General features: G+C 49.6%; 2 protein-coding genes across 5 annotated transcripts in view; one reads left to right on the top strand and one right to left on the bottom strand.

Moving 5' to 3' along the window:
• B3GNT9 (UDP-GlcNAc:betaGal beta-1,3-N-acetylglucosaminyltransferase 9) lies at window positions 1-5,095 on the top strand. 4 transcript variants are annotated; one of them, XM_064489082.1, is made up of 3 exons: window positions 1-1,697; window positions 1,889-2,239; window positions 2,576-5,095. In XM_064489082.1, exons 2-3 carry the CDS (start codon window positions 2,176-2,178, stop codon window positions 3,808-3,810), a joined length of 1,299 nt encoding a protein of 432 aa, XP_064345152.1. In that variant the 5' UTR covers window positions 1-1,697; window positions 1,889-2,175; the 3' UTR covers window positions 3,811-5,095. The 4 variants fall into 4 exon arrangements, with proteins under 4 accessions (XP_064345152.1, XP_031314151.1, XP_010977616.2 ...); XM_031458291.2 differs by having other exon boundaries at window positions 1-2,239; XM_010979314.3 differs by having other exon boundaries at window positions 1-2,235.
• Window positions 4,683-16,528, bottom strand: part of PHAF1 (phagosome assembly factor 1) — a 25,500-nt gene continuing 13,654 nt past the window's right edge. Inside the window, exons 6-17 of the mRNA XM_064489083.1 lie at window positions 14,796-14,875; window positions 14,412-14,506; window positions 13,593-13,690; window positions 13,389-13,501; window positions 10,600-10,733; window positions 10,139-10,222; window positions 8,561-8,643; window positions 8,098-8,141; window positions 7,680-7,723; window positions 7,470-7,528; window positions 6,771-6,843; window positions 4,683-6,156 (exon numbers count right to left, since the gene is read on the bottom strand). Coding sequence (XP_064345153.1) covers window positions 6,073-6,156; window positions 6,771-6,843; window positions 7,470-7,528; window positions 7,680-7,723; window positions 8,098-8,141; window positions 8,561-8,643; window positions 10,139-10,222; window positions 10,600-10,733; window positions 13,389-13,501; window positions 13,593-13,690; window positions 14,412-14,506; window positions 14,796-14,875 — 991 coding nt within the window. The 3' untranslated portion in view covers window positions 4,683-6,072. The remainder of the gene's footprint in view (window positions 6,157-6,770; window positions 6,844-7,469; window positions 7,529-7,679; window positions 7,724-8,097; window positions 8,142-8,560; window positions 8,644-10,138; window positions 10,223-10,599; window positions 10,734-13,388; window positions 13,502-13,592; window positions 13,691-14,411; window positions 14,507-14,795; window positions 14,876-16,528) is intronic.

Genomic DNA, 16,528 nt, shown 5'->3' on the forward strand with positions numbered 1-16,528 from the left:
GAGGTCTTAAGAAACATGAAAGGGAGGGATGTTAGAAAAACAGATCATCTAGAATGGCTGGATCTAGAGGTGGGTGGATTTGCAGAGAGACCCACTGGTGAGTGAGGGAGGCAGATAGTGTGGGGCCTGGAAGTCATTTTACAGAGTCTGGATTTTATCTGGGGGCCAGTGAGAAGCCTTTAAAGGGTTTTTGCAGTTAAGGTGGGAGGCTGGTGAGGAAGCAGAGAGAAAGAGGACAGCAGTCCAGGTTGAGCTGTTGGCAGCAGAGATGGAGGGAAGGGATGAACACTGAGAGCTGTTGAGGAGAAAGGATAACAGGCCTGGTGACACTGAATAAGGAGGGAGGTGGGAGAGGACCCCAGAGTTTCTGTCTTTGCCAGCTGGATGGAGAGCAGAGCTGCCTGATGAGTTAGGGGCTCTGGTGGAGGTGCAGTGCTTGCTTTGTTTGGGACAAGTTGGGCATGATGTTCCTATAGAATATCCAGGGAGGGAGTCTGTGCATAGCTGGTTCTATAGTTTTGAGTTCAGGAAAGGGCCAAAGCTAAGGATTCACAAATGGACAGGTAGGAGTGGGTGAGGTGGCCAGGGGGTAGGTCCTGAAGGACACCAACCAGAAAAAGAGCAACCCAAAGAGGAAGGAGGAAAACCAGAAGGTTTGGAAGCCAGGGAAATACCCACCTGCTGTATTGGAGGTTGCAAACCTGTCAAGGCTGAGTATCCACTGGAGTCAGGGAAAATGTTACTAGGTGGAGGCTGTTTCTGGGACATGGTGGGGACAGCCTGAAGCCAGACCATAAGAGGGATGGGAGGTGAGGCAGTAGAGAAAGCCAGAGCAGAGGACTCCTGAGAATTCTGTGAACAGGAGAGTGAGGCTCAGGATGCAGGGTTTGTTTTTTAAGGGAGAACACTGGTAGGAAGTCAGAAGCAGCAGTCATAGCCACTGGAAAGAGGATTGTGCTGGGTAGCAGTGCTGGTTCGTACAGCCTGCCCTCAGAAGCTCCCAGGTGGGGTAGGGGGTGGAGGTTGTCTACTCCAAGACCCATTGCATGAGCTGGGATCTGGAGGCTCTGAGTTCCAGGAAGTGAAAGGTGGCAGCAGAGCTAGGCAAGGCCTGGGCCCTCAATCTCCAGAGCACCTCTCTGCCTGCCTGGGTCCAGATCAAACAAACCCTTTGCTTGCTAGCCTACTTCAGGAGTCCCCCAAGCTGAACCAATCCCTGCCAGCCCTACCGGACCTGCAGGGGGCCCAAGCTTGGTTATTTCTACCTGCAGGAGGCTACGCTGGCCTGGACACTAGGGACCAGGGGACTGTCTCTAGGGAGACAGACCGAAGTGCTCACTTGTGAAGTTAAAGCAGACAAGGTCATCCCCCTGTCCTGTATCCCAGTGGATGAGGGAGAGAGGCAAGGGAAGACAGAGGAAAAAGTCCTGGACTGAATTCTGGAAGACCTGAAGCCGTGCTCTTATCTTCTGCCTGTATGATCCTGGGCAAGTCACTTACCTCCCTGAAGGGCAGCAAACCCATCTGGGCATGATCAATGAGAGCTGCTGACAGGGTTGTGAGAACTGAACGAGCAGTCTTGTTGGTTCTTGTCTGTGTGGTGTGTTTGCCGGCAGGCATGGCAGAACCAAGAGTAAGGAGGCAGCCATGTATCTGGGGCATTTTTTGGACCCTGTCTTCCAGAACCAGGGCTCCTGGTAAGCCAAGGAGAGGCGCTTCCTAGGCTGTGTTGGGAGGCGCCAGGTGTTTGCCAAAGTTGCTGGGCTCCAGGGATTTGGGACCCGCCTGCCCTGGTGCTCCTGCCAACCCAGGCCCTGACCCACACTGGAGAGGCAGGGATGGGGAAACTAACCCGAGGGGCTAATGCTTCTTCCTGTCTCCTGGAAAGGCAGATTTGGGGAATTTGAGCCTGCACAGAGACCAGAATCCACCTCTTCCAGCCTTCCCAGAGAGAGCTGCCAGTGAGGATCCCTCTCAGAAATTAGTTCCCACTCGGAGACAGGGCTCACAGCGGCGGCGCCAGGGCGGAGCTGAGCTCCAGATGTCCGGGCGCGCACAGCTGTTGGGTCACGTGGCAGCGGCCCCGGGCCCCCCCTTCCTGCCAACGTTGCATTTGGCCCAGGCCCCGTCCATGGCCGCCCTTGGGACCCTACGCTGAGCCCCGGAGGCCCTGGCATGCGGGGCCGCGCCGCTCCCAAAGGTCAAAGGTGTGTCAAGATTTCAAGGACGACCGTGGTGGGTAGGGATGGGTAAAATGGATTGGGCCTCAGCGCGGGAAGGGGGTGGGGCCGAGGCTCTGCGTGTCCTTGTCCCGGCCTTGGGGCACCGTCCTGAGCCGGAGCTCAGGGGTGGGAGTCAGCTACTAGGAGGAACTTCTTTCCCTTTCAGGGTGCCCATCCCGGTGGGGGGTGGTCAGGGCCCAAAGTAGGAGGACACTGGAGGGGGATGAACGGCTGGTAGCTGGAGACCCCGGAGTGTGGCCTCCTGCCCCCTCCCCTTGGGGAGGGCTGGGTAGGAAACCCTGGGGGCTGCTAGGTTCCCAGTCTGATGCCCTGATTGAGTTCTCTCTCCCCAGGGGGCGCGGGCGCCGGCCACGCGGACATGAGGCGGAGGCTGCGCCTACGCAGAGAAGCGTCGCTCACGCTGCTTCTCGGCGCCGCCCTCGGCCTCCTCCTCTACGCGCAGCGCGATGGCGCGGCACCGACGACAAGCGCGCCGCGAGCTCAAGAGGGGGCGGCGCTGGAGCCCACCGCGGGGCTCCGTGTATTCCCGGCACCCGACGCGGGTGCAGCTCCGCCGGCCTACGAAGAGGACACGCCGCAGCCGCCCACGCCCACGGGACCCTTTGACTTTGGTCGCTATCTGCGCGCCAAGGACCAGCGGCGCTTCCCTCTGCTCATTAACCAGCCGCACAAGTGCCGAGGAAATGGCGCATCTGCCAGCGGACCTGACCTGCTCATCGCCGTTAAGTCGGTGGCGGCTGACTTCGAGCGGCGCCAAGCCGTGCGCCAGACGTGGGGTGCTGAGGGTCGCGTGCAGGGGGCGCTTGTGCGCCGGGTGTTCCTGCTGGGCGTGCCCAGGGGCGCAGGCACGGACGGGGCAGACGCGGAGGGGGCGGGCACGCAAACGCACTGGAGCGCTCTGCTGCGTGCTGAGAGTCGAGCGTACGCAGACATCCTACTCTGGGCTTTCGACGACACTTTTTTCAACTTGACGCTCAAGGAGATCCACTTCCTGGCCTGGGCCTCCGCCTACTGCCCCGACGTGCGCTTCGTTTTTAAAGGCGACGCCGACGTGTTCGTGCATGTGGGAAACCTGCTGGAGTTCTTGGCGCCGCGGGACCCGGCGCAGGACCTGCTTGCGGGTGACGTGATCGTGCAGGCGCGGCCAATCCGAGTGCGGGCTAGCAAGTACTACATTCCCGAGGCTGTGTACGGCTTGCCCGCCTACCCGGCCTATGCAGGCGGCGGTGGCTTCGTGCTCTCAGGGGCCACACTGCGCCGCCTGGCTGGCGCCTGCGCGCAGGTTGAGCTCTTCCCCATCGACGACGTCTTTCTGGGCATGTGTCTACAGCGCCTGCGTCTCACACCTGAGCCGCACCCTGCTTTCCGCACCTTTGGTATCTCTCGGCCTTCAGCCGCGCCGCACTTACGCACCTTTGACCCCTGCTTTTACCGCGAGCTTCTTGTAGTGCACGGGCTCTCCGCTGCTGACATCTGGCTTATGTGGCACCTGCTGCACGGACCGCGTGGGCCAGCCTGTGCGCATCCATGGCCTGTCGCTACTGGCCCTTTCCAGTGGGGCCCCTAGCCACTTATCACAGCACCCAGCTCCCCTCATTCAGACCCAGGATGTAGTGGGAGGTGGTTTTAATGGTAGGTTTCCCAGGGCGGATTACTGCGGTGTGTATGGTTCTTCCGCAGAAAAGGGCGTGAGTTCAGGATCCAGCCCCACTATCACCAGGAGTCTGCCGCCTCAGGGTCTCAGGGATTGAAGATTGAGCTTGGCTCCTGCTGACCTACCCTAATGGGAGGTGATCTGGAACCAATCAAATGGTGGCTCTTGAGATGGGCAGGGATGAGGTGGTGTACCATCAGGCTCTTTGCCAAGCAGATAAACATGTTTGGTGCTCCTAGTAGGGACGTGTGTGTGGTGGGAGTGGCAGAGGCTCATGGAATCTGACCATACTCCTTGGCTTGGAATTCCTAGGGCAGACAAATGCAGGTCTTTCTCAAGGATGGCCCCACAGGGAGGGGCGGGGGTAGGGACCTGACCTCAGTCCTTATGGGACTGGCTGGCATTCTCCCACAACTCAATCTGAAAGTAGGTGTTTTGCTTCCTACCTGTCCCTTCAAAGTGGATTCTTAATCCTGTCCAGGTCTTTAGTTCTCCTACTGTCTGCTTTCCTGGGGCCAACTCCCGAGCCCTGGACTGGATGGAACACCAGGGATGGAGACACACAAGGACTGAGGGCATTGTCCTACCTAAAGTCTTTCACCACCTCCAGCTACCCACTGAAAAAGAACCTACAACCACAAAACTGAGTCTCCTACTGGAGGCCATGCTGCCCCCTTCAGAGGAGCCAAGGAACCTCTTCTCCTAAGATGACTTCACTATTAATTTCCCCATATTCTTCAACCACCCCCTTTCTCATCCCCCACCAAAAAACAATGCCTCCATGCTTATTTTAGTACAAACACCCCAGCAACAGCATATTGCTGAGGGCATAGGTCTTTATTGGAGGAGGGGTGTGGGCAGGGCATGAGGAAGGTTCCCCCATTCTAGGAGGATGGGAACAGTCCTGGCTGCCCCACAGTGGGATGTGCAGGGTGTCTCTGGCCAGGCCACAGTCCACATGGGAAGACACTAATCAGTCACAAAGTCATGGGAATGCCACACAAGCCTGGCTATATGCCCAGGAACCACAAAGGAGCCCGGGACATTCATTGTTAAACTATACAGGATGAGGCTGTACATGAGTTAATTACAAAAGTCATATTTACAAAAATCTGTACACACATTTGAAAAACTCACAAAATTGTCATCTATGTATCACAAGTTGCTAGACCAAAATATTAAAAATGGGATAAAATTATACATTTCTCTTCTCAATTCTTTTCAAAAGGATTAATATTTTTAAAGCACATAAGCTACTTTCCTTAGTAAGTCCCATGAAGAGACTGAGCAGCCAGCCCTCCTTGAGCCCCAGAGGCCTTGAGCCATGAATGGGCCTGGCCAGGAGACACTGCCCTGGCTTGGGACAGCGAAGCCAAGCCCATAGTGCAGGACAGAATGCTGAAACACAACAAAAGGAGGAAGATGTCTTTGGCTAAAACTTTGGCATTAAATAAAAGAGGCAGACAAGATGGAAACATGCAGCCCCGCCAGCCAGGTTGGGCAGAGTAGGGGCACAGGCAACCCTGAAGGCTCGCTCCAAGAGGGGTGGGAACCAGGTCTGGGCACATAACTCAATGGTAGAAAGTTGTTTCAACCACTTGGGAGTGCCTACTGGGCCTAGCAGAGAGCGCGTGCAAGAAAGGAAGAGGGAAGGGCAGGTGGGCCACCTTGGGCACAGCCAGCTCATCAAGTAACTAAAGTGGATGTAGTGCAAAAGTCGCAACCAAGTACTGTGGACATGCTACCTGCTTGCCTTAAGGGTAATGTGGCAATGTTGGGCCAAAGGCAGGACCTTGTCCTCGTCCTGGGTTCCTGTGTCCTCAGCCACAGAAAGAGCCCCAAGTTTTCCAATGTGTATGGGACAGGGGAGACAGAACCCTGCCTCCTTACATTAGTAGAGAGCTCCTGGGTCCAGGTATCAAGGCTCAGAGTTTGTGCTTCTCTCTGCAGTCTGCGTCCCCTGTTGGCACCAGCAGGCTGAGAACAGACAGAGGAATATCTGGCTCTCTCACCCCACGGCATAACATCCAGCCTGAGCCCCACCTCAGAACATCACAACAGCCCTTCCATGCTGGTAAGGTGTCCGACAAAACCCACAGGGTAGCACAGGGAGGCCCACTGGACAAGATGTGAAGCACAATTCCATGGGGCAGAGGGACATGGGTGGTGATGTCCCTAGGGGAGCTCTGTTCTCAGGTGGGCACCAGGCCTAGGGGGGCCATAAAGTGTCACTGAGGCAATGTGGTTATTCTGCATGACCTAGAATGAGAAGAGGACAGTGAGTCAAGGGGGAGGAATAGAAGGGATGTAAGCAGAGCAGGCAACAGGACCCACAAAAACCACCACTGTGACTTGAGGGAAGGGACTTGAGGCAGCTCCTGTGCACAGGGGTTGGAACCTGTGTGTGTAACACACCAGCCACGGGGCTGGGCTGATGCCTCAGCACCTCCGAAATCATGCTAGAGGTCTTCTCTGCCCTCATGTCTGCCTGTTCCTCTGGGATACATCAACTCCACCATGCCCATTTGTCCAGTCCTGGACACACTAGGGGTCCAGGTTATGGCATCCAGATGGGAAAACAGGGGCAGCTCATTCTTCTTCCAAGCCAGTGGGGACTCTATAGACAGTCACCCCATAGCACATTCATTCACGTGCCATTTAAAGGCCTCCAACATCCCTAGACTTAGCCCCACTTGCCCTGTGGTTCTCATTCCTACTGTACTCGCGTTTTCAAATCTACATGTAGGATCCTCATTACCTCTCAGTTTGTTGGATTAACTTGCTCAGCAGGTTAGGCGCTCCCTTCCCAATCTCTCTCAATCATTCGCCTGTCCTTGCCATGACTACCGGCCCCTCAAACCCCCAGGGCTTACCTCAAAGATCATCCGCTGAAGACCAAAGCAGAATGTGGAGCCAAAAGGGTTGGTGTTGTTTGGGGAGGAGGACCTGAGGCCGGGGAAGCCAGAATTAGAGGGGCAGACAAAGGCCAATGCCAGCCAGGGCATCTAGTCACTTTTGGGATGGGGGCTATTAGCTAATGATCTCTTATGGCTTTGAGCTTCTGTTTGCCACACAAGTCCTTGAGGTCCCAGGCACAGTGACAGGTCTCATTCAAGCTCTGAATCCTACATAGTCCAGCTGTCACAGAAGTTATTATGCAATTGGACTGGAGTGGTGCAAAGTCAGGAAGAAGAGGAGCCTCAGGCAGCATGGTAACCAGGTATTGAGTTGTGAGCTACGGCAGGTAGCAGCTTTGAGAGGGGAAAGAGCACAGGACAGCTAGTCAAAACTACCTCCCTTTCTGAGTAACTAGGGGTGAAGAGGTCCCCATACCTGGAGGCAGGTGGGGAAGGAGGGAGAGCTATCCCCAGGGGGCAACCTCTCTGGTACAGGTAAACACGGAGAACAGCTGGCCCAGTCCTAACATACAAGGTTGGGTCAGGAAGTCTGTTTGTGGCAACACCAGAAATTTCTGTCATTTTTAAGTCATACCCACTGCTAGAGACTTCCCTAGGCCTTCTGGGCTGTAAGGAGCTGGATGGGGTAGTTAGAGACAGCAACTTCCCACTCACCTATGCAGGACAACAGGCTTCTCCACAGGGTGGCCCAGAAGTTCCTGGATGTTGTCCCACTGCAAGAGGGGTGGTGGGTGACGGGATTAGCAGGGACCTGACCATGCCTGTGACCAATGGCTGGCCCAAAGGATATGGGGCCCTAGACTGCTGGCAGGCTCACACCCACCTCATTTTCAGAATGTGTCAGGTGGGAAAATAGAAGTTTACCTTGCTGTAGGTTGTGCATGTTTCTGTCTGACCATCTGTGTTTTCTGAAAAGAGAACACACTATGGTTGATAGCTGGCCTGGCCTGTATTCAGTTCCATATCTATTCAGGTAGATGGCTCAGCTCACCTGTGACACCAGCCTAGCCACCATATGCACTGGGACTGAAGTTTGGACACCAGTAATCTCAGTCATAGGATAAGACCTTTAGGGCCTCCAGGAGACTATAGACCAAGAACAAGGCAACCCCCAGAATAAAGAGCCCAACCAGGCGAGCTGAGGCTATATGGGCAGAAGCAGATGGGCAAAGACTCCACAAAACCTACTAATACCACCCTCTCTGCGTGGATCATCATCTCTTCTCATTTTGAGAGACTGACTCTAAACCCTTTTCTTACCCTGAGGACATTGACTACTTACCTCTCTTTATGGTTAGTGGGATCTTGAACTCACAGCGGTGATAACTAGAGAGAGAAGGCAGAAGGGTAAAGGGTGGACGCCCTGGGAGGCCTCATCACCCCTGCATCTGCACCCCAGGAAAAACAGAATCAAGATCACTTGCCCAAAGCCCTGGCTCTGGGCTCGACACAGTTTTCACTAGGAGAGGACAGATTTGGGCACTGGAGTCAGAAAAGGGACCAGCTTGGGGGGCTGAAGACCCTATTATCTATCAGAAGCCAAGCTTTCTGAACCTATTTCCCTATTTGTAAAATGGGTATAAATGGAGAGATGCAAGGTAATGGACACTATACCAGGAACAGAGCACTCAGGAAACGTTCACTGCCCATGAAACAGCAAACGTCCAAAGCCACAAGCTCTCCTTCCTGGGGATTTTTTTAGCTCAAAACTCACTTCTTGGAGGGGCAGGTATAGGTATACTCACATATTAAAATTATAATGTCCGGGGTAATTGGTATGTAGGACAAACTTCTTCACTTTGTGTGTATTCGCGTCAAAGAGAATGTCCTGGGATAGAAAACAAAGATGCCCAAGTGGGGAAAGTTACTGAGGCAGGGCAGGGGCCTTTCGAGGGCATGTCCAAGTTGGTGACTCCCACTCCACAATGGGGATGCCCTCAGGGAACAGTTTTTCCCCAAATAACAGTCAAGGGGACAGCTGAGGCTAAGTAGCCTTAACAGGACACGGTGGGGCAGGGGGTAGGGGGCACGCAATGGGATGATGACACACACCCAACCACCTATAGGCCTCCCCATCCTAAACTTTGTACTAGCAGGCCCGGCAGACACAGGGGTTACAGTTCCTACTGCTTGGGAACCCAAACATAGTCAGGGAGATCTTTCCTGACAAAAAGGACCTGGTGAAAAATCTAACTGAGCACAGATTTTGACTTAAAGGCTACCAGGAGGATTCAGGGGCCACCTGACTCTAAGGGGCTCAAGGCACCTGGCTATTCTGAATGCCATGACCTGCCAGGCACTTCCACAGAGCGGGCCTGTGGAAGTCAGCAACCCCTGGAACTGAAATTCCAGCTTCCAGTCAGGACTCAGATCTGGATGACATTACCTACTCAACACTTCTTGTACCCTTCCCCCAACTCTTCCCAGCTTCACATCCTGCCAGCTGTTCACACCTGTGACTCCAGGATTACCCCAGACTGCACTCTTCCACCAATAGCTATACCATGTCCTATTAGAGTTGGTCCATTCACTACAACTTCCACTTATCACTGGCCCTGGAACTCAAAAAGAGGTCCAGCTTACAATAGTGCCATTCTCTCCTGCCACCATCCTACCATCAAGAGTTTATGATCCCACTGCCACTGCCCCACTACTCCTGGATCCTCTTTGGTCTTTTCCACACCAGCAGACCCAGTCCCCCTTTCTTACTCTCGGGGTATACTCTTTCTTTGCTCAGGACCTCAGGTCCTAGAAAGCCAAAAGGTTAGAAGACCCAAGAGGCCAGCAATGCCCTCTGAGATGCATCCTGCTAGACAACCATTTCTCTCACACACATCACATATACCAGCTGGACTGTCAGCACTGATGGTGGCCACAGCTCCATTCAGCACCTTAGGCCCAGAGCATAGGGCTTCAGCAATGCCTCTGGGGTGATTCCCTAAAACTACAAAAGCACACTCCCAGTCTTTAAACCATTTTTTGTCTCTCTGTTTTGTGACTCCAGAAGAAGGTCTTATGTTCTACAAAATAGCAGTTCCCAAAACATCTTGAAGCTAAATGATTCCTGCACTTTTGGAGCTTGTTTCCCTCAGAAAAGAAGTCAAGATACACCAGGAAACTTGGTGTTTCTTAGCAATCCTGGTGTCAGGAAAGGTCTACTTTGGGGTACCAATGCCAATGCAAAACAGCACTGGTAAAGCCACCTGGGGCTAGGTTCCCTGCTGCCAAGCATGGTTATAGCTGCATGTGTACACATAGGTGTGCCCAGGTGCACTGCCCACCCCCACAGAAATGAAACACTTCTCTAAGGAATCACAACTTACCACTCCAAGAGTGAAGTAGTTAAAAAAGTAGTCATTGCATTTGGATGGAACTTGCTTATGAGGAGAGGGAGAATGAATCTTCATCTGTTGGGGGGAAAATAACAAGGAATTAAAATCCAACCCCTTAATACAGTTCTTGGATTAAATGAGTCTGTAGATTGTGTTTCTTGTATAACATTAATCTAATGGGTAAGCAAGAGTGTGGGAGTGCCAGATGCTGGTGCCCAACAACCCAGCCAGCTTTGGCAGATTATAGACTGGGCCCCGGTCTCCAAGGAAAGGCAGAACAATCTGACCAACAGGGGTCAGAAAAGAGCTTTCAATTTACTTCTCCATCAGCTTTAATAGAACAGGTTCTATAGGAAAATAGCAAATAGTTTATATTTAATATTAAGTTAATGTTGATTAAAAAAAAAAAAGACAGAGACCACCTATTCACTTTATAAACACATTTTCCCTACCTTGTCTTCTGACTTGTAGAAGACCTTGTGTGGAGAGCCAAGCATGCTAAGAACATCTTGGCAGGAATCGCCAAAATACACCGAGCGTTCAAATACCCGCATCTTGGCATCTGCTAATAGGCCAGGTCCACAGCCTGCAGAGAACAAGGTAGAGGTGGTCAGGTTCCTTGTCAGGGCCCGAGACTCTGCAGCCCTGGGCCCTGGGAGCACCAGAGAGGCAAGTGGCCGCACACTGCATTATCAGGTCCGGCTGAGGGGCAAGACCGCATGTAAGCAGAAATACCAGGTCATCAGGACTTGAGATGCTACATGAGGTCTCTACTCAAAATAATGCCAGAGACTCAACTCAATCCCACAAAAGTGACATGGAGCTCTGGAAACGTCATTCACTGACTCACCAGTTACTCATTGACACCATGGGCTAGGACACTTTGCTAAACATTGAGGAAGCAAAGGTGAGCAAAACAGGTACAGCCTCTGCCCACACTGGTGCTTACGGTGTGGAGATTCCAATCAGACCATCACACAACTGTGGTACAAGGTACAATAAACAGCAGCACAGGTGCTGTGGACATATAAAAATGGGGGCTATTGTCTCTTACAACTGTCCAGGTCCCGACAAAATACAAGGATTTATATTAAGAAGTAATTCTCAGTGGTAACCCCCAGCAAGAGACTGGACCTGAAGATCACTCTATAGATGAGCCAAGAGCGAAGAATCCATTAACTTACTCCCTAATTCTACACACACCTGATAGACCCACCAACTCTCAAGAGACAAACTGGGAAAGTGGGAGAATGAAAAAACCTCATTTGCCAAAAGTTTCTCCTTTGGGGAGAATCTTTAAACCCTGACTTTTTCTAATACATTTCAGAAATGGTTCCAGTTAAACATACATATGCAGAAGTGGTTGTGGAATACCAAGAGACACACCAACAATAAAATTTCCCCCATTCTGTGGATAGGAAGACAAAGTATTCTGCCCAAAGTGAAAAAGGAAGCCAAGAATCCAGAGGATTACAATTCCTGGTACCATGAAAATCACTATCATCACCTTACTCTGCACAGGGCTTTACAGTTGACAAAGCTCTTTCTTGTATAACAATCCATTTTTTATATACAGAAGACTTCAGGAATCCAAAATCTGAAATAAAGAGGTACTGAGTTCTCCAACTAAGCCAAGAGTCTTTATTTAGTCACAGCACAAACACACTGAGTGACAAAATAAAATGAAAGCTGTGTTTAAATTAACCAGGTCCTGGGAAAAAGCACAGTCCACATTAACCTATAAGTCTATAAATCTTGCAGCTTAGGCAAGCCTGGGTGACCTACAGAACCCACCAAAAGTCCTGTCAAGCTGGACTGTGTGCCCGAAGTCTCCAGATACCAGATACTCACGAATGTCTAGATGGGGTTACAGGGAAGGCACCCTTCACAGGTGAGTCTCCTCTCTTGTCTCACTCTACCTGAAGCCTCCTCAGGTAAAATTACCCTTAGTTTTAGGAGACTATTTTAGTTTCTGATTGCCTGGAGTGAGTCTTCCTATAAATTATTGTGAGGATCAAGACAGTTGAATAGACTTTCCACATTAAAATCATCACTGTAGCCACAGTCCATAGGAGAAAGATGTAAGAAAGGAGTTGCCAGGGACAAGCTACCTTTAAGCTTGTCAAAGGACACTCTCAGTGAGTACTGGGTTGGATAATAACTCATTGACGTCTTGACCGTAACAAAGTGTTTTCCCCACTGACCCTGAAAGCAGTGAGATGTGACTGCTAGAAGTGTCCTGTACAGGGTGGAAGTCAGAATTGGTTGAGAACTCCCCTCTCCAGCCTCTCAACAGGCTCCTCCTGCTGTCATCTGGGATAACAGCACCATCCTTGACTACCCTACTGTTTCAAGTAGCAGCCCTTCTGCTCTGAGAAGACCCTAAATCACTCAATCTTGCTGCCACATCTCAAGTCTCTCAAAAATTCTAGCTCAGGTGCAATGTTCCTTTAAGTAGCTAGTGTTCTGCCATGGCTGGACAATATATTTTTTTAAATTTCTAACCTGGAGCCTGTGAACTGTCTTAATTATTCAGGGGGATGAGTTCAGTTTATATACAAGATTCATTAACAGTTAAGATCTGACACCCCAGAGACTGATGCAAGACCCCAGCTTATGAATAAACACTGGCTAGACTATGAGCTCCATGAAAGAATGCCCTTTCATGGAGCTCACAGTCCCCAGACCAACTTTATGGAGGTAAACCCCACTGGAGGACCTCGGTATTACTACACATAATCCAAGGTCTGAAGGAGCTAAGATTATCCAGGCACAAGAAAATCACAAGATGAAGCGTGAATCCTGAAGAGACCAACCACTTGAAGGCAGCAACTCTTTTTTTTGTTCACAGTCAGCAAAACTCAGCAGGGTGTGGCCATGCCACAATTCAACAAGTTCTTCTTGCCAGCCTTCTCTGAGAAATGGGCGCAAAGAGTGGAAAACGGGAGAACAGACAACACTGTAGCCCTTAAGATATATCTCCAGGACCTGGGAACCACTGCAAAACTACATTAAGTACACAGAAGGCTGATGTACATGCTGAGGGAAGCAGTGTTACTGTCATTTATTAAGATTTGCTCAAGATAAGACCGTCTTGTCCCTTCACAAATTTAAATGAAAACTTTAACCATAATCATCTGCGCCATTTGTCTTCTACCAACTATCTCTAAGCACGTGGCATTTTAAACTGTGTCAACAAGGATATAATGGAGAATCCACCACTCTAAAGCCAGTAACTGACCTGCAGCAAGTAGGCGAAGTCGTAAACCTGAGGGTCCAGTTCCATCTCGAAGAACATCTACACTCTCAGCATACACATTGCCCAGGAAACAGCTCAGAGGCATCACAGGAGCCCTGGGGGCAGGCACAGAATGAGCAGAGGCTTTGCCCTCCCTCCCAGGCAACCCACGGCCTTAGCATGAAGCTTGTGCCCCCTCACACGTACTTGGTATCCTGAAGGCTGTTTCCACTATAGATGTACATTCGTTTCACAGTTGCTCCATGGGGTATCTGGAGAGAGGCCAGACCATGGGCAAAATTGGGCTGCAAACACAGAAAAATTTCAGTAAAAACACACTGCAACATTGTGCTGTACACTAGAAATTGACACACTGTAACCAACTACACTTCAATTAAAACAACAAGACAAATACACTTCAGGCCATGTGACTCAGGCTCTGGCATTTCCCTAAAACTCATGGTCTTCAAAAACTGGCCAGGTCAAAGCACACAATCAAACCTGCCTCCAGGTCAAAAAATTCACACCAACCATGGAAGTTCTTCCTTAATGTTACTTAGTTTTTCATTCTTTCATCAAGGAGAAAATGCAGAAATGCCTCCTTTAAGAAAATGTAAACTTACAAAAACCTATCATTTCATAACCCTAAGGATGCTGTTGCCTAAGGATGAATGAAACATTTTGCTAAAAGCAATAGATAACTGAAAATCCAGGATGAATTCTCTCAAATTCTAGGCCATTGAGAAAAACTGCAGTGATCTGGTGTTTTAAACTACATGACAGAGATTTACTTACGAAAAATGAGCTCAACCTCACTCTTCAGCTGGAAGTGCCCTCTTCCTGGGAATGCCAGCCTGAGCTTTGTTCTGTCAACTTCACCCACTCTACCCACCCTGACCCCTGAAGATATCAAAGACGATGAAACCAAAGAAAGGGTACCTATCCAGCTTCCCCCAATGGCACTGTCTGCTGACCCATATCACCTGGGCATTGGGCAACATACAACAGGGAAAGAGAAGGGCTAACCTCGTACTTGGGAGCCTCAGTCCATGAGTCCAGCTGAAAAGAGAAAGACAGTCCTCTGAAGTTGAGGTGGAAGAGCTGCTCAGCGGAGTTGTACACTGTAGGAGCGGGGAGAAGAAAGTGACTTGGTTGAATGGCATCAGAGGCTGCAGACACAAACCAGCCAGGCAGCAGGTAATGACTGGCAACACCTTCCTTGAGTCTCATTTCTGAACTGAACTACTAGGCTGAAAACAAAGGGAAGGAGCTTTCCTTCACACCCAAGTACCAACCCCAAAATCCTACAGGAGCGTGACTTTGGGGTTGGGGCTGGGATGGCACTCCTTGCCAGGTTTATCACTATGGACTGCCACAGATGACCAGAGGAATCCGCTGGACTTGGCTTACCTCCAGGATGGGTTGCACCAAAAGACTGGTCAATCTGCTCAATAGTGGGAGCTATGGCTTGAGAATTGAAATGTACGCCACTGAAAAACAAAGATACTTTTTAATAACAGGCTTTGCAGGATAGACTCACAGATCATTGGAGAAGGTGGTTGGAAGCTCTTAAAATGCAGGTGGGTGAGTCTACAATTGCATCAAAATAAAAGTTTAACTACAGAACTTTTAAATAATGAGGTCAGAAATAGCCAATTCTCCTAAGGCTGATATACAGAATTAATCTTCTAGATCCTCTCAAGACATCTGTGGCCACCAGGATCAGCTCAGAAGGAAATAAATCCAGCCTCAACCTCATGGCATTTGGACTTGGATAGAGTAGTCACAGAAATAGACAGTGTTAATGTGTTTTCCCAGGATGCCTACTTGTAGTGTGGCTTGAAAAGGAATTTTCTTAAGAGTATAGCCAAGCAAGGCAGCTTGTTTCCCTAAAAGGCAGAGCCAGCACTCATGGACTGGGTGAATGGGTACGTGGATGGAAAGGAATGGATCCCAAGCAAAGGAAAAACACCTGGGAGGGGGATGGGCTTGGAAGCAAGGAAGGGCATATGATTTCAGATGATGGACACAAAGATAAGTCATTTATGACTTTAAGGAAAATGCTTAGAGGTTAAGAATAATTTTTTAAAAAATTAGTATCATTTATGAAACACCTGTTTTTAAATTTTTATTTCATTTTTTTTATTTTTAATTAATTCATTTAAAAAATTCTGGGGGGAGGTCATTAGGTCTATTTGTTTATTATTAGTTTTTTTTTAATTGGGGGTACTGGGAATTGAACCCAGAACCTCATGCATGCTAAGCATGTGCTGTACCATTTGAGCTAGACCCTCCCCAATTAATTCACTTTTTAAATTTTAATTTTTTATTGAAGTATAGTTAATTTACAAAGTTTCAGGTGTACAGCAAAGTGATTCAGATATATATATATATATATATATATAAATACATATTTATATATATAAAAATACTTATTTTTTTCAGATTCTTTTCCATTATAGATTACAAGATACTGAATGTAGTTCCCTGCACTATACAGTTGTTGAAACCAGGCACTATACTATGTGCTTTACCAGCATTATTTCATGTAATCTTCCTAACCCAGCAGCCACATTGGTTTCATTTCTCTAGTGAGAAAAGAAGCTCAAAGAGGTTAAGTGACTTGCCCAAGTTCACAGAGGTAATAAAATGATGAAGCCATAACTCAAATCCAGGGAAGCCTGACTCTAGACCCCTCACTCTTACCCACTGACTCTTTAGAGGGTAAAGAGAAGCCAGACCCTGATGTACGAAGGCCCCAACAAGCCAAGAGACAACCAGAATCTGCAGGGGTCAGTGTTATTACACATTTGCTTTATCTACTTCTCTATTGGCAAACACTGCTCAAGTCAGCCCAGGAGCTGATTCCTTTCACACAACTGAAAAGGCAAAGCTGTTAAGGAAGCTTACTCAATGAAGTATTCTAGATGCCAGCACAGTGTCTTACCATAATGGGGGCTCAACTATTTGTGCATCATACAGACTATTCCCATTTTCATTCTAAAAAGCAGATTTTGGCCCCCTAATAGTGGTCCTATTTGGCATTCTCTTCAGCATAGGTTTTGAAGTCAGATCTATTTGGTTTGTCCCACCTCTGGTGGTCATGAAAACATAAAGAGGTGACAGAAGAGGCTGTGCAAGGA

Source organism: Camelus dromedarius, chromosome 9 (genome assembly GCF_036321535.1).
Source record: "Camelus dromedarius isolate mCamDro1 chromosome 9, mCamDro1.pat, whole genome shotgun sequence".
Lineage (NCBI taxonomy): Eukaryota > Metazoa > Chordata > Mammalia > Artiodactyla > Camelidae > Camelus > Camelus dromedarius.